Below are 19,648 nucleotides of genomic sequence, written 5' to 3'. Positions count from 1 at the left end.
CCTGAGCATGTACCCTGACCGGGAATCGAACTGTGACCTCCTGGTTCATGGGTTGACACTCAACGACTGAGTGGACACCAGCCAGGTAACAGGTATAGCTTTTTGAAAATGTAATAAACTGCTTAGGAAGAAGTTTCTTCACTGCCAGGAATGTTCAAACACAGACAGGGCTGACTTCTGGGTGGGATCTAAGTTTCTTTTTCCTGCCAAGGAGGAGAGAATGTAGTGATGGTTTGAAGACAGGATCAGCAAGCTGGTGTATTCTAGGAGGCAGGGATAGAGGGTTTCAGTACAAGAATCCATAGTTTATCCCACTGCAAAGAATGCACCCAGGCACCTCCTTTTTTTTTTTTTTTAATATATTTTATTGGTATTTTTACAGAGAGGAAAGGAGAGGGATAGAAAGCTAGAAACATCGATGAGAGAGAAACATCTATCAGCTGCCTCCTGCACACCTCCCACTGGGGATGTGCCCGCAACCAAGGTACATGCCCTTGACCGGAATCGAACCCGGGACCCTTCAGTCCGCAGGCCGACGCTCTATCCACTGAGCCAAACCGGTTTCGGCAGGCACCTCCTTTATTTCTCCTTCCAATCCCTCAGGTCTTTGAGGAAGACTCTTCTTCAGGGTCACTGCCTCTTCATGTTGCTCTCTATGTACGACTCCAGCAAGAAGATAGTTTCATCAACCTGGATCTCGCTGGCGTCCAACCTGAGAAAGTGACAGCATTTGCCCATACTGAACACTTACTAGCAGATTTACGGTGAGAGGCTGGGCGGGGTGTGGCCATGCAGAACTGCTTGGTCACCCTTGAGATTAATGGGTAGAAAGCAGGAGCACCAATAGATCATTCTCCCATTTACTGAGCATCTCTTAAATGCCAGGCACTGTGGAAATTGCTGAGGATTCAAAAGATACAGCCTCTGTCTGGGGAGAAGTTAAAGTTTAACTTGCAACCAGGAGAAAGAATAGCACATGTAAAGGCATAGAGCGGGGGTGGACAAACTTTTTGACTCGAGGAGCACAATGGGTTCTTAAACTGGACCGGAGGGCTGGAACAAAAGCATGGATGGAGTGTTTGTGTGAACTAATATAAATTCAAAGTAAAGGAGCGGAGGGGAGAGCAAGAGAACCCTCTGCTCTTTCGACTCCGCGGGCCGGAAAGAACAGCCGAACGGGCCGGATCCGGCCCGTGGGCCGTAGTTTGCCCACGGCTGGCATAGAGGGTTCCAGTGTGTTTTAAAATAGAAGCTGAAAGTGGCTGAGGCTAAACTGAGTAATGATTAGGAATAGAAGGGAACTTCCTCAACATGATTGAAGCCATCTATGAAAACCCCACTGCTAACATCATACTTAATGGTGCAAGACTGAAAGCTTTCTCCTTAAGATCAGGAACAAGATAAGGATGTCTGTTTTTCACTTCCATTCAACTTTTTCCTGGAGGTTCTAGCCAGGCAATTAGGTAAGAAAAAGAAATAAAAGACATTCAGATTGGCATGATCCTATACATAGAAAAATCTCAAAGGATCTGCAAAAACACTAAGAGTCGACAAACAAAATTTTTAAAAAGTTGCAGGATATAAAATCAAAACACAAAAGTTAGTTTTAGCACTGGCTGGTGTAGCTCAGTTGGTTGGAGTGTCATCTCATATACCAGAAGGTGGCAGGTTTGAGTCCTAGTCAGGGTGTGTGGGAGGCAACCAGGCGCTGTGTCTCTCTCATCTTGGGGACCAGATGGAAGGCCAGATTTGAGACACATTAACTGAAGTAAAATCAACAACCTTGGTGAACAAGAGTGTGTGGTGAGGGAGGAGAAGCTGAGGATGTGTTCAGAGTTCAGCTCGGGGAAATAGGTGGATTAAATTCTGTTAACGGAGCTAGAAAAGATAGTGAGTTCAGGTTTGTGTCACCTTGGAGGTGGATTAGCCTGGAAGGTATCTGCAACGTAGGCTTGAAGTGCAGGATGCTTACTTGTTGACGTTCCGTTTCAGAGTCTCTATCTGCTGGCGTTCAGGGGCTGTGATCATCTCCTCTATCTCCTGTAGCTGCGCCTCCTCCGCTCCTGTAGCCTGCATGGATGCGATGATGGCTTCCACCCTCTGAGACTTTTCTAGGAGCCGCCTGTCAAACACACACAACTCTGAGGCTGCTGCCCTGGCTGTGGAGATTTTTACCCATTAGCCCCGGGGTACGACACACCCTTTACCACGTTCCTGGTCCAAGTGGATAATGTCACCTGTGAAGGATGTTTTCTACAAACTTAGAAATGTGACTTCACTCCCGAAACTCTTATTGCCTCTCATTTGCACTTTACGTTTGGTGCCAGTTTGTACATTTCTCATGAATATAATCTACAAAATTATTTCACTGGGAGTATATTGGAAGAGTGTAGACTAACACATGAACCAACAATTCAATGCAACTAGACTGGTTACTGTCTCTATTGGTTTCCATTTCTAAAGGAAATTTCCCCTCAAGCCTTTGACCTTGAAAAAATGTAATTACTAAACTAAATTGCTACTCACTTGTTCTCCTTGGTTTCAAATTGCCTCCTTTCTATCAAGTTGGCTATGCTCTGAGGAGAGAGAAGACAAAAAGCGCACATAGTTCTATTTCAGCAGCTCAGGTAAAAAGGCTAAAGGGGGCGTGTGGGTAAGACTGGTCGCTGTGGAGGGAATGGAAGAAGGTCCAGGATTACCTTGTAGCACCTGTGCAGCAACATGCGGGCAGCTGACAGGATGTTCACAGTGTACAAATAGAAGGTCCTGGAAGGGGCATGGTCTGGCGTTTTGGGAATTTCCTACTTGTCCACAGAGAGAAAGATGAGAGCAATTATACTGTTCAGAACTGCAAAGTAAACATGTGTCCCATCTGCAGCTGCTATGCCTTCTCTCATTCACTTACACTTTCCTCTTCCCCAGTCATTCCCATCTGTGGTTACGGCATGCTCAGCCTCAAGGAGAATTGAGCTGCCCCGTTTTTTCCATCTGAACATCCTGAGTGGAAGGGAGAAGGCAACTAACATTTACTGAGCAACTCTTGTGTGCCAGGAGCACTGTATTTGATCTTTACTATAAACCACATTATTTTTTTTACCATCCGTCACCATTTTATAGATGGGAAAAATTATGGTGGGTAATTTGCTCAACGTAACTAGGTAAGAGGAAGAGCTATGATTCAGATTCCAAAATCCATTCTATTTCCTTACAGGGTCTACTACATGGCTCTACACATAGTGGAAATCACTAGATGTTGATGAATCCTATATAATAAAAGAGTAATATGCAAATTGACCATCATTCCAACATACAAGATGGCTGCCCCCATGTGGTCAAAGATCCTGTCCCCATGTGGACACAAGATGGCTGCCACAAGATGGCCAGCAGGGGAGGGCAGTTGGGAGGGACCAGGCCTGCAAGGGAGGGCAGTTGGGGGCGATCAAGCCTGCAGGGGAGGGCAGTTAGGGGTGACCAGGCCAGCAGAGGAGGGAAATTGGGGGTGACCGGGCCTGCAGGGAAGGGCAGTTGGGGGGGGGCCCAGGCCTGCAAGGGAGAGCAGTTGGGGGGACCAGGCCTGTAGGGGAGGGCAGTTAGGGGCAATCAGGCTGGCAGGGGAGCAGTTAGGCATCAATCAGGCTGGCAGCGGAGTGGTTAGGGGGTGATCAGGCTGGCAGGCAGAAGTGGTTAGGGGCAATCAGGAAGGCAGGCAGGCGAGCAGTTGGGAGCCAGCCGTCCTGGATTGTGAGAGGGATGTCCGACTGCCCGTTTACCTACCAGGATCCTACCAAGATCGGGCCTAAATAGGCAGTCGGACATCCCTCGAGGGGTCCCAGATTGGAGAGGGTGCAGGCTGGGCTGAGGGACACCCCCCCCCCCCGTGCATGAATTTTGTGCACCGGGCCTCTAGTGTATTCAATAATAATCGTAAAGTTCAAGGAAAGGACAAATCACAGGGACCAGGAACTAAAGAAAAAGGGTGGAGTGATTTCTTGGCTGTGCCTTTTTTTTTACTAGGTCAGTTTAAGCTCCACAAATATCTTTCAAATGCTTGCTATGTCTTCATTAATCTTTTTTTTCCTGTCTCAGAGCTGGATACAGAGTTTGCTTGGGGTTCAGGATGCATGCCTCAGGAGTTTCTCTCACCCTCGTCCAGCTCTGTTGGTTGATGACTACTACCCATTGGTTACCTGGAGCAATATGAAATTTTCTGAGAGCATCTTATAAAGCATATCCTTCGCCTCCTTTGCTGGAATCATTGCAAAGTCTTCTACCTGCTTCTGCTCTAGGTGTTTCTTTTGCAAAACTAGACGAAATATTCTGGCGCAGCGAGACCCAAATCTGGAAAGGAATGAAGAAAGTAAACAGCATGCTTTAGCTCCTAGTCACACACGGTGGTGGCTCTGTTCCCATGTGTGGAGCCAGGAGCAGAGAGGGACAGCAATCAGGGAACTCTTTCACAACTCCACAGACGGACTGACGATGGTGCTGCTAACCATAGGTAGTCACCAACTGCTGACTTCCTGCCTTGGTAAGTAAAAGCTTTAGGGAGGCTGGCCAAATGGCACTGGGAATGAAGCAGGAGGATATTTAGGATGAAGAGCAGTAGACGGGATCCACAGCAGTCCAGTGAAAAATGGGGCAGGTGGCCTTAGCCGGTGTGGCTCAGTAGATAGGCCTGTGGACTGAAGGTTCCCAGGTTCGATTCTGGCCAAGGGCACATGCCTTGGTTGCAGGCTCATTCCCAGTGGGGGGCGTGCGGGAGGCAGCCAATAGGTGATTCTCTCTCATCATTAATGTTTCTATCTCTATCCCTCTCCCTTCCTCTCTGAAATCAATTAAAAAAAAAAATGGGGCAGGTATGCCTATGTTGGTTGCTTACATAATGATCAAATTACTTGTTCAAAGGGGCATGGAAAAGAAGTGTCTGACCTCCCCACCCCAATCATGGTGACCCCCTTACCTCTCCTGTACAACCGACTCCAGAGTGGCTGTGGCTAGAGATCCGAGAACCTTATGTAGGTCTTTATGTAGAGGATTAAGGTCACTCAATCATGTGTTGGCCTGGTCATTGTGATGTTAGTTTAATTCCTAAGTCTCTAATTTAAAATTTAAATATTATTTCTTTTTTACATTGATCACATTTATGATAAATAAGTATTTCAAAACTTTAATTAAGTATGGTGTTTAAGTGAGGATTTAGCTTAACTAAAATTTGGTTAATTAAAAGTCCTTTCTGCCCTGGATAGTGTTGTTCAGTGGTTAGAGTGTCAGCCCACACATCAAAGGGTCGCAGGTTCAATTCCGACAAGGGCATGTACCTGGGTTTCAGGTTTATCCCTGGCCCCAGTTGGGGCGCTCGTGGGAGGCTACCAATCGATGTGTCTTTCTCACATCGATGTATCTCTCTCTCTCTCTCCTTCTCTCTCCCTTCCACGCTCTCTAAAAAGAAAACCAATGGGGGAAATATCCTTGGGTGAGGATTAACAAAAACAAACAAAAAGTCCTTTTTACTTCTTTATCATCAATGTAATAGTTAAATTTTCTAACTTATTTAGCATACCAACTATTATCACATGTTTTCTGTCATAAGTCGCCACTCTCCTAGTCCGGCTGCCGGACTGTACAGAAATAACTGGTAAGGATACTAATGACATACGTTCCTCCGCCACTGTCGCCAGACTTTCCAACAAACTGTAGCTGTTAAAGAAAAAGAGGGACTGTGTTAACTGACTGGACAATCCAGTGATTCTGTTTCCAAAGGAGCAAATCTAGCCAAGAGCCTATAGAAGGAAGCCCCGTTAGGTGACGGTAGAGGAACTGTCTGAGTTGGTTAGCTAGAGAATGAGGCTACAGGAGAATGATACCAGGTATCACTGGCAGAAATAAATCCTAAACACAGCAGAAAAAAGAAACATTAAAAAAGCAAAAACGGACTTACTGGATCATCTGCCAGCAGAGTGAGATACTGATCAAGAACTTGCTTAGAGATGTTGTAGCCAGTAGGTAGGGATCTGAAGATCTATGGTGCAAAAAGGGACAGTGAAAATGGGTTTGGGAACTTAGAATTGCTGACATTACTAAAATAAATATGTTTTAATTTTAGATATCACAGTATAAAAATGTCCAAAAATACAGCAGCAATGTTTGTAAGAGTAAAAATCTAGAAATAATCCAAATGTCCAATAATTAGGGATTGATTAAAATAAACTACAGCATAGCCACTAAGTGAAATATGACACAGCCATTATAAAAAATAAGACAGATCTATAACTGACATGAAAAGAAGGTTTATATTATATTGGCACAGGAAAAATACAAGTTTATAACATGTACACATAACTATATATATGTGGGATGATACATAAAAATAGTCTGAATAAAGATACATACCAAACTATTAACAAGGATGCCTGGGATTGGGATTATGCAAGACTATCATAGTTTGGGGAACTACAACTTTTTAAAAATTATACATTTCTATTCTGTTTGAATATAGGTCATGTAATTACTTTGTCATTAGAAAAAAAATATTTAATTTTTTAAAAGAATATTTTTATTGATTTCAGATAGGAAGAGAGGAGAGAGAGATAGAAACATCAATGATGAGAGAGAATCATCCATCAGCTGCCTCCTGCACAACCCTTACTAGGGATCGAGCCCCAAACCTGGGAATGTGCACTGACTGGGATCAAACCATGACCTCCTGGTTCATGGGTTGATGCTCAACCACTGAGCTACAATAGCTGGGCATGTATTTAATTTTTTGGTATATAAGTTAAGAATTTAAATATAAATAAAAGTTTAGTAAGTATTTTTTGTATGAATAAATATGTTAATTAGGAAAGTAATAGAATATAAATAAACATATTGGATATGTTAAATATTAATATTTTAAGAAACAGATATAGCCGAAACCGGTTTGGCTCAGTGGATAGAGCGTCGGCCTGCGGACTGAAAGGTCCCGGGTTCGATTCCGGTCAAGGGCATGTACCTTGGTTGCGGGCACATCCTCAGTGGGAGGTGTGCAGGAGGCAGCTGATCGATGTTTCTCTCTCATCGATGTTTTTAGCTCTCTATCCTTCTCCCTTCCTCTCTGTGAAATATCAATAAAATATATTAAAAAAAAAAAAAGAAACATATAATTAAACAAGTTTAAAATATACAAAATATATTGGTAAAAAAAACCAAATAAGGGACCATATATTGTCCTGAGCACCAAGGCTCTCAGATTCCAATAATGCATTCTTAGAATAGGAATAGCTTGTACTTGGACTAAGAGAATGGTTTAGATTTTTAAAGGCTGGATCCAAAGAGACCAAATATTTTCTTTTCTTTTTTTTTTTTTTAAAATATATTTTATTGATATTTTATAGAGAGGAAGGGAGAGGGATAGAGAGTTAGAAACATCGATGAGAGAGAAACATCGATCAGTTGCCTCTTGCACACCTCCTACTGGGGATGTGCCCGCAACCAAGTTACATGCCCTTGACCGGAATCGAACCTGGGACCTTTCAGTCTGCAGGCTGACGCTCTATCCACTGAGCCAAACTGGTTTTGGCCAAAGAGACCAAATATTTTAGTACCTAGCACCTGAAGATAATCTCTGTCCCACCTCTAACAACAAAGACTCTTTCAAGGCTCAAACCTCATCAACCTAATTCCAGGCTGTATGTATAATAATTATGTTATAATATCCAAGAGCCTGTCAGAAAAGGAGTACAACATGAAACTCACCTCATTGGAAGACAATGGCTGGGTGAAGGGGGCACTAGAGGGAGTGGTAATCTCACTCATTCGAAGCATGGTCCTTATGATCTCGCTGCTGGTCTGGATTTGAAAAGTGAACTGGAATTCAGAATTCATTCTGCTGTGCTGGCTCTGGCTAAATGCCAATGGCCACATCTGGCAAATAAGATTGTCCCTGATGGCCACTGTCCCACCCCCTCAGATATCACCTGGTCCATCCTGTTGGCCACTGCGCTGACAATGGCTTGGTCTCGGAAGTGCTGGTGGAATCTGTCAAGGTTGGCCTGCCAATAAATTCCATCATCTGGAATGGGCTGAGGAGGAGAAAAGGATCAGCAAGAAGCATCTACGTGCACTGGAGAGTTTTCTGGTGAGGAGCTTAAATGGAATTGGCCACCATTTCTTTTCCTTTACAGTAGCAACCAATTGTTTGCTGAAAATCATCCAGTCACGTGGACCAGTGCCTTCATAAATTCACAGTCTCACTTCAAACAGATTCTCAACCAACTTCCAATCTTTTTCTCTCTTTTACGTTTAACTCTTCTCCAGTATCCCCAAATCTCACTCCCTTATCATTCTCAGCAGATGAACTTGCATCTTATTTTGAGAGAAAATAGAAGCCATTAGGCCAGAACTCATCCAACTTTGTGCACACCCCCCCACATTTATTTATTTATTTTTAAATTCCCCTTATATCACAGTGGAAAACATGTTCTTCCTTTTACCTAAGCTTAATGCCCACATTGAAATGTGAGATCTTACCCTCCCTGCATTCTCAGGGACCCAGCTCAGCTTTCCCTCCTCTCTAAATCTTCAGCCTCTCTCTTTACTGTCTTTTCCCCATCAACCTTTACCTTGTCCAAATTTCTTCTACTCTAAAATAATTCTTCTTCAACACTGTGACTTTTCTCCTTTTCATTTTTGTTACAGTCAAGGTTCTCAAAGAGTTGCCCATCCACCTGTCCACAGAGGTACTCAACCCATCTCCACCACTGCACTGAAATGTCCAGGTCCCTGAGGACCTCCTTGTTGCTAAATTCAAAGAATACTTTCCAGCCGAAACCAGTTTGGCTCAGTGGATAGAGCGTCAGCCTGCGGACTGGAAGGTCCCGGGTTCGATTCCGGTCAAGGGCATGTACCTTGGTTGCGGGCACGTCCTCAGTGGAAGGTGTGCAGGAGGCAGCTGATCGATGTTTCTAGCTCTCTATCCCTCTCCCTTCCTCTCTGTGAAATATCAATAAAATATATTTAAAAAAAAAAAAAAAAAAAAAAAAAGAATACTTTCCAATTCTGATCTTCTTTGATCTTTCTGAAGCATATGACAGGGTGGGACATTTTTTCCTTCTTAATTTTATGTGACCCCCTTGGATTTTGTGACACTATTCTTTTTACCAAATAATGTATTTTTATTAATTTCAGAGAGAAAGGGAGAGGGAGAGAGAGACAGAAACATCAATGATGAGAGAGAATCATCGATCGGCTGCCTCTTCCATGTCCCCCACTGGTGATCAAGCCCACTACCTGGGCATGTGAAGATCTGTGGGAAAAGCATTTGAAGCAGAAGGAATACTAAAGGCAGAAGCCTGAAGACTGAAAGAGTTTGACATGTTGAGGAATGGGAAGAGAGAAGCTGGAACACAGTGAACACGAGGAAGAATGGGAAGAGCTGAGGGTGGAGAGCCTGGTCTCTAGCAGGTCTTGTAACCACCCTGCTCATATAAGGCTCAATAATCCATAATCAAGACTTGGATTTCTTCTAAGAGTAATGGAAGCTATTAAAGGAGTCTAAATCAGTGTTATGTTGGGATTAAAAAAAAAAAAACTTAGAAAGTTAAATAGGTAAGAATGCAGGTAGAGTAACCATTTAGGAGAGTGCTGGCAAAGAGTTGACTCGAGGTTTAATGGTTTGGACTAGGATGATAGCAGTGGAAATGGTGAGAAACAGCTGGAGTTTAGGTAATTTTGGAAATTGGGCTGACATGTTTTACTGGGAAATCAGATGGTTCCTAGGATTTTGGCCTAAGCAAATGGTAGTGACCTAGAGGTGGCTGGCCTAGGTCCTTTACTAAAATGAGGAAAACTGAGAGAACATATCTGGGTGGGAGAAAACAATTATTCTGTTTTGGCCATACTACATCTGAGATGCTCATTAGACATCTTCGTAGAGATGCTGACAAGGCATCTATAAAAATAAAAGCATAATATGCTAATTAGACCGGACAGCAGAACGACCTTCTGGATGTCCTTCCGGACGATCTTCTAGATGAAGCTGGGGCCAACGTGGCTGTGAGGGCCAAGCCCCTTGCACGAATTTCGTGCATAGGGCCTCTAGTTTGAAGAAAAAAGCTCAGGCTTACAGATATCTTTCTAGACTCATTTCTCACCACTGATTCCCATGGGCCGCTATGTTCCAGCTATACTGAATAACCACCTTTTTCTAGGTCCTTTTTTTGCGTAAGCTGCTACCTCTGTCCAATGATTGAAGTAAGTTAAAGCCTCAGAAGGGAGTTCACTCTCTGTTACTCTATTGCTGACCAAAGTTTAATCAAGTTCTAATCCTACTAACTCAACCCAGGAACCTTTAGGGGCTTATCTCAGTGCTCCTTCTGACCTGCCTCAGGGTGAGGACTCCTAATCAAAAAGCCCCATTACCTCTTTATTATCTGTGCTATGTTTTAGTCTCTTGGCCTTGGGCTCCCCAGTAGCATCATCCTCAGACGATCTCCTCCGTTTACCTTTCCCTGCCAAATAAAACAGTTGGAACAATTAGGCTACATCTCATGATGACAGGTCATGACCAAACCTAAGAGCAGGTGTCTCCCTATCCCAGGGACGTCTGTAGCTGCCGCTAGTTTAGAGTTGCTCAGAAGATGGAGCAGCTACAAAAGACTCAGGTAAATGATGAAGTTATCGGAATTCAACGTTAAAACAGAAATTCATAATCTTAATCCCTCAAACTGCTCCTGCTCTAATGTTTCCTTTCACAGTGAATGGCACCATCATCCTCCCACATACGCACATCAGACACACAGACATCATTCTTGATACTTGTCCACCTCACCACTTCTATATATTTTTCACTGATTTGTCTACATTTATTTATTTTTAATGTAATTTTTTTTTTTTTTTTTTTTATTGATTTCAGAGAGGAAGGGAGAGGGAGAGAGACAGAAACATCAATGATGAGAGAGAATTATTGATTGGCTGCCTCCTGGGAGCTCCACACTGGGGATTGAGCCTGCAACCCAGGCATATATGCCTTGACTGGGAATCGAACTGTGACCTCCTGGTTCATAGGTCGACGTTCAACCACTGAGCTATGCCCACTGGGCTGTCTACATTTACTTTTGCCCCATTCTTTCTGTGCAGAGAGAAATCTTTTAATATGCAAATTAGATTATGTCACTTTGCTGCTTAAAACCCTTTAGTGGTTTTCCTTTGCTCTTAGGATAAAGAACAGATATTCTGTGAGGTCTGGCATGATGTAGCCCTTGCCTATCACCCTAACCTTATTCTCATGGCTCTCTTTCCTCTGCACACCTTTAACTTTCCTTTGCGTGCTTTAACTAACTGACCTTCGTTCACCTTCTCAAATACCCTTTTTCTCTCTCTCACTACATACCTTTGCCAAAAATGCTTATCCTCTGTACCCCTTCATACCTTACCTCACCGGTTGGCTACTACTTCTGCTCCAAATCTTAGTTCAAATGCCACTTTCTCAAAGAAGCATGGGCCCCAAACGCCCAGGTAACTCTAGTCTTGTTATATATTGTCAAAATATCTTACACTTTCCCTTCACAGTACTTATCACAGTTTGTTATTTAATTAAGTCTCCTGTACTAGCCTTAAGCCCCCAAAAAGGCAGAGACCATAATGGTTTTTTTTTTTTTTTTTTAATATATTTTATTGATTTTCTACAGAGAGGAAGGGAGAGGGATAGAGAGTTAGAAACATCGATGAGAGAGACATCGATCAGCTGCCTCCTGCACACCTCCCACTGGGGATGTGCCCGCAACCAAAGTACGTGCCCCTGACTGGAATCGAACCTGGGACCTTTCAGTCCGCAGGCCGACGCTCCATCCACCGAGCCAAACCGGTTTCGGCCATAATGGTTTTTTTTTAATATTTTATACCACAGTATCTGGCACAGAGTAAACACTTGCTAACTGCTCAATTCATTCATTCATTCATTCATTCATTCATACATTCATTCACTTAACAATCACTGAGGAAGAATCCACAATTAGGGCAAATCACAGTTCCAGTGGTCAAAATTCCTTACCTATCAAGCTTAGCTTAGGAACCAGGTACATGTCCTTTTCACTGGTGACAAGAGTGGGGGCAGGCTGCGGTGGCCCAGGCTCCGAATTCTCAGTGGGAGACACCAACGGGCAACGCTGCACGAAGTGCGTGTCTGCTAGTCGCACAAATGTGCTTGATACCTCAGCATAGTCCATGGTCTTGCCGTCTGTGCAACAGGAGGAAAGAGGCAGGTGAGACGGCCTGAGATAGCTGAGGGTCTGCTCCTGCAGGCAGCCAATCCGTGCTTTTGCTAACAGCTGTGGCTACAGTACTGACCTTCCATAGTTTCTGTCAGCCGGTCTGCCACTCTCTTCACGAGCGCTGACATTGTCATCTTGCCATTCAACAGCAGCTCCTCCACAATCAGCTCGCCAGCGTCACTGTACAGTGTTTTGGCAGTGTAGATGTACCGGGGGTACCTGAGCATTCGCAGCACCCGGCTGCACTGGGCTTCATACTCCACCGTGCCACGTTTGTGCACCTGGTACGTCACCAGGTTATGCTGGATGAGGACACACAGGGCCTTTTTCACCTGGATGAGACCCAGAAGAAGAGGAAAGATCTGAAGGCACAGCTCTTTATTGCTCACAATTTTTGCCCAACCGTTTTCTAAGCATCAGGAGATGGCTGGGTAAGAATCTCTGGGCTGCCTTCCTCCTCCCATTGGAACAGCTAATGAGTCACACATAAATGGAGGAAATCAGGAAGATTCCTTGCTAGGACGCTCATATTTCCTCTGATCTTTACTTTTCAAAGTACAATTTACTTCCCTTCTATGACTCTCATTCCTTAAGGGCAGTGCTGAGATTCACACTCATTGTGAATAAAGGAAGGACGGCAAAGGAAGAGCAAAGATTTGCCTACGAAGCAACAGGAGCCAGGAACACTTAGAGAAGCAGACCTTGGGCCTCTGTCTCATCCTCTTTCCCCACAAAGGACACCGTTCTAATCCCAGAGCAGGCTCTCTCCCTTTCCATTTTTTTTTTTTTGGGGGGGGGGGAGTAACAATATTCAAAGGTAAGTAAAAGACATTAATGAAAATAAAAGCAAATTAGTGTCCTCCAAACATACCTGATCCAGGGACGGCCCTGTGTCGTGGGCAATCACTCTCAGTGGCTGGCTGCCAGTTCTGATTAGGTGGACTCCAATTTTTTCCACGATCTCTCCAAAATGCTCTTGCAGCAACAAAGAACACAGTTTAATTTCTGCTTGAGTCATTGTCCTAAGGAGTTTGAGCTAGAACAAAAAATAAAAAAACACTGTATGCTGGAGAGGTTTTCTTTTATGTTGTGTGTAGAGCTGCTGAGTATAAATTCAAGTATTTTGTGGAGGGTGATTTGACATTATATATCAAAAGGCTTAAAATCTTGCCTATCTTCAACCTAATAATTTCCTTTGGGATACTCTCTTCTAAGGAAATAATAAAAAGATGCTACTGTAGTTCTCTTTAGAATATGAACATACTGGAAACAACGTCATGTCTAACAATGAGGAATTACTTCAATAAATTATGGTAAACCCATACAATGGACTGTTACTCCAGCACTTTTGTATATGTATTACCATAGAAAATTGTTCACTAAGTAAAAGAAGCAGGCTACAAAGCAAAATGTGGAGGGATATTTAATCAAGAAAAAAATGTATGCCCTAGCTGGTTTGGCTCAGTGGATAGAGCGTCGGCCTGCGGACTGAAGGGTCCCGGGTTCGATTCCGGTCAAGGGCATGTACCTTGGTTGCGGGCACATCCCCAGTGGGGAGTGTGCAGGAGGCAGCTGATCGATGTTTCTCTCTCATCGATGTTTCTAGCTCTCTGTCCCTTTCCCTTCCTCTCTGTGGAAAATCAATAAAATATATTTAAAAAAAAAAAAAGAAAAAAAAGAAAAAAATGTATGAATAGAAAGAAAAAACTGGACTATACATCACACTGATCTTTTAAAAAATATTTAAATTTTTTTTATTGATTTCAGAGAGGAAGGGAGGGGGGGAAGAGAGAAACATTTATCTTTATGGGATTGTGTGTGATCCTAATTTTCTTTAAAGATTGGGTGTAGATGGTTTTACAATGTCACAGGCCTTCGCTTTTACACTTCATTGTTTGGAAGAATTAAGGCCACTTCACAGCCTATTGGGAGTGAACAGGCAGTATCATTCCCAGTCCATAAAGAAAATGACAATTTAGAAAAAGAAATTACGAGGTAAAGGAAAGCTTTGCAACAGTATGTTTCCAATAGGAGAGGAAGTACGTTGTTTGCAGGGCAGTATTTAATTCGGAAATTTCTACTTCTTGACAAAGTAGACACAATATATAGTTGACTATATAATAGCTTCCTTTTTAGAAAAATCACAAGTGCTACCAAACATCGCTTTAATCCTCAGAAGCCAAGTCTTTGCCTCTCAGCTTCAGTATCTCCGTCCACACGTCTTTAGGGAAACATCCCCAGACCCTCTGCCATCCCCGGAAAGGACTTTCAAGGAGCTTGGTCCTGGCTCTTTATTCCCTGCACGTAGGGTCCCAGTTCGGGACTGGGTTCCTTGGTCCAGAGACAGGGCCGTCCGGTTCAGATAGCGTTTTCACTAACCTCTGGGTCACCGCAATCTAATGCCAAGTTTCCCTCGGCTGCGTGCGGCTCCCGCTGCCGCCCAGGCAGAGGAACAGCTCTCACCCTTTCCTCGCAAGACGGACAACCAGGAGGACCCGGAAAAGGGGGAAACGCTGGCCATTCTACCCCAGAGTCTCGGTGGTTTCCGGGGACGCTCTTTCTTTCATCTCGCTAGGAGTTTGGAGGACCAGCGAGGGGCCGCGGGGGAGGTGCAGGCGGACTTTTCTTCCGGCGCCTGTGACGCTGGGGGCGGGGCCTGGGTCCACGCCGCCTTCGTGGGCCGGGCGCTCACGTAACTGACGCGGGCCCGGAGCGGCGGCCGCATTGAGGAAGCGCGGGCCGGGCGGCGACTGCAGCCGGCAGCGAGCGGCAGGCGAGGGAGGCGGCGTCCCTCTCGGACCGCCGGGCGGAAGAGGAAGATGGCGGAGGCCTCGGCGGCCGGGACCGGCGCCGCCGTTGCCGCGCATCGGTTTTTCTGCCACTTTTGCAAGGGCGAGGTCAACCCCAAACTACCGGTGAGAGCCCCGTGTCCCTGCCCACACCCCGAAGTCCCGGAAGGGGTTTGAAGCGCCCCCGAACCCCCTGAAATCGGTCTCCCGAATCCTGCTGCCCACTGTTCTCTGGCCGCGGCTCCTCGCTCCCTCTCAGCCCTCCCGCCCTCCGGACGCGCCACCTGCCCCGTAACCCCTCTCTCTTTACCTGCCCCTCCCCCCATCTTTTTCTTCCTTAGAAGGTTCTCCCCTGACAACTCTCCCCTCAGTTTTCTTTTTAAACATTTTTACTTATGGATTGATTTTCTTAGAAAGGGAGAAACATCGATTTGTTGTTCCACTTATTTGTGCATTCATTGGTTGCTTCTCGTATGTGCTCTGACCGGGGATGGAATTGGCAACCTTGGCTGTGGGCAGGATGCTCTGACCAACTGAGCTGCCGGCCACGGCTCCCCTCAGTTTTCTTTCTTCTTCACCTTGGCTCCTTCTCACGATGACCGCACCCCCCCCCCTTTTCTGCTGTTCTCACCTTCCTCTATTTCCTTTTCCACTTTTCACCCCCCCCCCATCTTCTGTGAATCAAAACCGCGGATTGATAAGGACAGTCCCTTTTCCGCTGTCTCCGGGGAAGAGCAGGCTGGAAGGTAACTGGGGCAGCGAGGGATTTTGTTACTCGGTGGCTCGCAGGGTTCTTGTGAAAGGGAAAACGGCAGTGGACTAATGACCCGCAGGCTGCCCGCCTCCCTGCCACTGTTGAAGGAAATGGCTCTCGGAAGAAGGCTGGACACATTGTTTCAACTTGGTTATTTTGGTTGTCCTGCTGCCAGGGTCTTCAGCACCATCTCTGACCGGCCCCCTCCCCCAGTCTGTCTCATTAAAAGATCCAGGGCAGAATGCTGAGGACTGCATCCGCTGACATACATCGGTTTTCACCAGTTTCTGCCAGGCTGGCTGTTGGCCCCTGGAGAGGGAGTGCTGTGCTGGCGAAGAAAGCGCCGCTGCCGCAGGCTAGCAAACCCCAGGCTGTGACGGGTTGGGTCGGGGCTACTGCAGGGAGACCCACCCCAGAGAAGGCACATCCTTCAGAAGGAGTTATGATAGTTCTACTTAGAAGTATAAAGGTTCAGTCTTAGGAAAGGGTGGCTGCCTAACAACTTAACTGTCAGATTGAATCCATGAGAAAGTCTACTGAGGTGTGCAGTCCGAATGCCTTATTATTTCTCAGACACCCAAATGGAGTCCTGTGAAAAAGCACCAAAGGGCCTTTTAGCCTTATCACCTAAAGTGGTGCTTTTTCAGGCTTTTATGGCATTTTCTTTCTTTTCCATTTGCCCCAACAGTTTCATTTTAGGACACAAAAAAATGTTCGTTTAGAGGGCTGGAAATCTTTTTAAAAGAAAGGGCTTATTAGGCCATTGCTGGCCAAAAAGAAGGCCGGTCTTGGGGCATGGAGTCTAAATCACCAGCTTGGTAGGAAAGATAATATGTCCATCATCTCGGAGTTTGCAGGCATTTTTATACATCAAGAAAGATGTAAACTGGGTGAAAGAATTTTCATGAGCTATAGGCAGAAAGGTGGGAGCAGGTGAAGTGGGGCCAGGTCTGGGATAGGCACAGAGTCCACAGAAAGAAATGTCCCCTCCTGTGGAATCATGGTGGGCAGCATTTGGGAAAGCCCACGTGTAAACAAGAAGCTGAGGCTCCTGGCTTGCTGATGCCTGGCTAGGGTAACCTGCGGAAATAGCCACCTGGAAATTAATCTGGAGGTCCAGCAGGGGATGGAAGGAATGTGAGCAGTCTTTTGTCAGCTGGTTCACAGCTATTAAGAAGCGAATTGTTCTGTCTCTTTCTCTCACTCTCTGGCCTCTAATTTTAATTGAGAACATCTCAGAATTTTGTTACTGTATGTTACTTGGGTTTTTTTTGAAAACATATAGAGGGGTAGAGAGTCAGAAACATCCATGAGAGAGAAACATTTATCAGCTGCCTCCTGCACCCCCCCACCCCCCACCAGGGATGTGCCCGCAACCAAGGTACATGCCCTTGACTGGAATCGAACCTGGGACCCTTCAGTCCGCAGGCCGACGCTCTCTCCACTGAGCCAAACCGGTCAGGGCTGTTACTTGGTTTTGATTGCCTATCTGTGCCCATGTGTGCTTTATGCCATATTTCAGTGCTGAGAAGAGCAAGTGCCTTGATTTTTTTCCAGTGGACATCAGAGCCCCCAGACCTCTCACCACAGACAGGGTATCTGGAATTTGTCCACTATGTGTGTGACCAGTGACATTTGTTGCCTTGTTGAACACTGCGGCCTTGATTGTTTTGGAGCCCCCTCTCACTACCCCCCCCCCCAATGTAAAGCTGTTTTTAAACTACGGTTGACATACGATGTTACATTAGTTTCAGGTCTATAGCATAGTGCTTTGACATTTCTATACCTTGCAAAGTGATCACGAACAGTCCAGTATCCATCTGTCACCGTACTTAGCTCTTATGGTCTTTTAAGTCATTTGCTTATTGACCTTTAGGGGTAGGAAAACAGTCTAACTTTCCACAACTTACATCTTTTCTTTTTACCACCTGAAGTCCTCATTGTGAAGTGCTCTTGAAAAGGGATAATTTGAAAGACTTCAGGTATTTTTCTAAGCCTCACTTTGATGCCTGGAGACATCACATTATTTGTGGTGCCTGACTTGTCAATTAAGGTCTAATGCAATTAAATATGACAGAATACTTATCTATACATAAAGGTTCTTTGCTGGCTGTCCTTAAGGCATACCTAGGAATATGGGACCTGCCCTGAAGAACCTTACAGTTTTTTAGAAAAGATGAGACAAACATGGAAAAAATGTAAGGTGAATGAAGATGGATATATGTGCTTTAGAATTCAGAGAAAGGGAAGATTGGTGAGATCAGGGAAAGAGTGAGAGATGGCTTTTAAATTGAGTTCCACAGGATAGATAAAATTCAAATTAAGGAGAATTTGTAGCATATACTGAGTAGGAAAGGGAGGTAATTATGCATTTAGTAGGTAATTATGCATTTTTAGTAAAAGGTGCAGTGAAGTTAGGGGTAGAGTTTTTATTCATAGATAAGACAGTGAGTTTCATGGCCATTTCTATATCCTTAACCCAGACTGTTATCTTGAAAATGTTGGTTGTAAGAATGATCAGGTCAAGCCCTTGCTGGTTTGGTTCAGTGGATAGAGCATCGGCCTGCAGACTGAAAGGTCCTAGGTTCGATTCCCGTCAAGGGCATGGCATATGCCTGGGTTGGGGGCTCAGTCCCCAGTACGGGACATGCAGGAGGCAGCTGATCAATGATTCTCTCTCATCATTGCTGTTTCTCTCTCTCCCTCTCGGAAATCAGTCTACACCAGCCGTGGGCAAACTACGGCCCGCAGGCCGGATCCGGCCCATTCGGCTGTTCTATCTGGCCCGCGGAGCCGAAAGAGCGGAGGTTCTCTTGCTCTCCCCTCCGCTCCTTTACTTTGAATTTATATTAGTTCACACAAGCACTCCATCCATGCTTTTGTTCCGGCCCTCCGGTCCAGTTTAAGAACCCATTATGGCCCTCGAGTCAAAAAGTTTGCCCACCCCTGGTATACACTAATAATAGAGGAATATGCAAATTGTCCGGGACACTGTCACAGTAACAGTAACGACCAAACAGCAGGCTGCTTGGGGCGACAAGACCGGCAGGGGGTTTAGTGAGGGATGAACAAACGACTGAACAGCAGGTTGCGTGGGGCGACCAGGTCGGCGGGGGGCAGTTGGGGGCGAACAGGCCAGCAGGGGCGGGCAGTTGGGGGCGATTTGACTGGCAGGGGAGGGCAGTTGGGGGCAACTAGGCCTGCAGGGTTGGGCAACCAGGCTTGCAGGGGAGGGTAGTTGGGGGCAACCAGGCCTGCAGGGGAGGGCAGTTGAGGGCAACCAGGCCTGCAGGGGAGGGCAGTTGGGGGCGATTAGGCCTGCAGGGGAAGGCAGTTGGGGGCGACCAGGCTGGCAGGGGCAGTTCTGGTTTGTGAGAGGGATGTCCGACTGCCGGTTTAGGCACGATCCTGTGGGATTGTGCCTAAACCAGCAGTTGAACATCCCCCAAGGGGTCCAAGATTGGAGAGGGTGCAGGTTGGGCTGAGGGACAACCTCCCCCCCCCCCCCCATGCACGAATTTTTTTTTTTTAAATATATTTTATTGATATTTTACAGAGAGGAAGGGAGAGGGATAGAGAGTTAGAAACATCGATGAGAGAGAAACATCAATCAGCTGCCTCCTGCACACCTCTTACTGGGGATGTGCCCGCAACCAAGGTACGTGCCCGTGACCGGAATCGAACCTGGGACCCTTCAGTCCGCAGGCTGACGCTCTATCCACTGAGCCAAACCGGTTTCGGCCATGCACGAATTTTGTGCACTGGGCCTCTAGGTTCGATTCTGGTCAAGGGCATGTACCTTGGTTGCGGGCACATACCCAGTGGGGAGTGTGCAGGAGGCAGCTGACAATGTTTCT

General features: G+C 45.6%; 2 protein-coding genes across 6 annotated transcripts in view; one reads left to right on the top strand and one right to left on the bottom strand.

Annotated features, from left to right (window-relative positions):
* Nucleotides 1-356: 356 nt before the first annotated feature.
* POLR3C (RNA polymerase III subunit C) lies at nucleotides 357-14,887 on the bottom strand. 2 transcript variants are annotated; one of them, XM_080648135.1, is made up of 15 exons: nucleotides 14,712-14,887; nucleotides 13,120-13,284; nucleotides 12,325-12,580; nucleotides 12,029-12,214; nucleotides 10,399-10,487; nucleotides 7,956-8,060; nucleotides 7,735-7,827; nucleotides 5,939-6,019; nucleotides 5,646-5,697; nucleotides 4,961-5,021; nucleotides 4,188-4,338; nucleotides 2,700-2,801; nucleotides 2,527-2,576; nucleotides 1,973-2,122; nucleotides 357-712 (listed from the first exon to the last, which is right to left on the bottom strand). In XM_080648135.1, the coding sequence occupies exons 2-15, from the start codon at nucleotides 13,264-13,266 to the stop codon at nucleotides 631-633; spliced, it is 1,605 nt and encodes a 534-aa protein (XP_080504261.1). In that variant the 5' UTR covers nucleotides 13,267-13,284; nucleotides 14,712-14,887; the 3' UTR covers nucleotides 357-630. The 2 variants fall into 2 exon arrangements, with proteins under 2 accessions (XP_080504261.1, XP_080504260.1); XM_080648134.1 differs by having other exon boundaries at nucleotides 14,628-14,779.
* The window catches only part of RNF115 (ring finger protein 115), a 79,726-nt gene continuing 74,933 nt past the window's right edge, over nucleotides 14,856-19,648 (top strand). For 2 of the 4 annotated variants that reach the window (XR_013959428.1, XM_080648136.1), the window contains exon 1: nucleotides 14,856-15,163. Coding sequence is in view for 1 of the 4 variants with exons in the window: in XM_080648136.1 (XP_080504262.1) it covers nucleotides 15,068-15,163 (96 nt within the window). In the remaining 3 variants the exon portion in view is untranslated. The remainder of the gene's footprint in view (nucleotides 15,164-19,648) is intronic. The other 2 variants (XM_080648138.1, XM_080648137.1) reach the window with 1 other exon arrangement.

The sequence above is a fragment of the Plecotus auritus genome, assembly GCF_963455305.1.
Source record: "Plecotus auritus genome assembly, chromosome: 12".
NCBI lineage: Eukaryota > Metazoa > Chordata > Mammalia > Chiroptera > Vespertilionidae > Plecotus > Plecotus auritus.
This window is presented reverse-complemented; position numbering and strand designations above follow the sequence as displayed.

Bases quoted from the DNA above. Each gene is read 5' to 3' on its own strand.
- POLR3C (XM_080648135.1), bottom strand. From the start codon at position 13,266: ATGACTCAAGCAGAAATTAAACTGTGTTCTTTGTTGCTGCAAGAGCAT. The intron at 2,802-4,187 runs GTAACCAATGGG...GTGGACAAGTAG, and splicing joins AAAATTTCATATTGCTCCAG to GAAATTCCCAAAACGCCAGA. The intron at 2,577-2,699 runs GTAATCCTGGAC...CTCTCTCCTCAG, and splicing joins TGCTGCACAGGTGCTACAAG to AGCATAGCCAACTTGATAGA.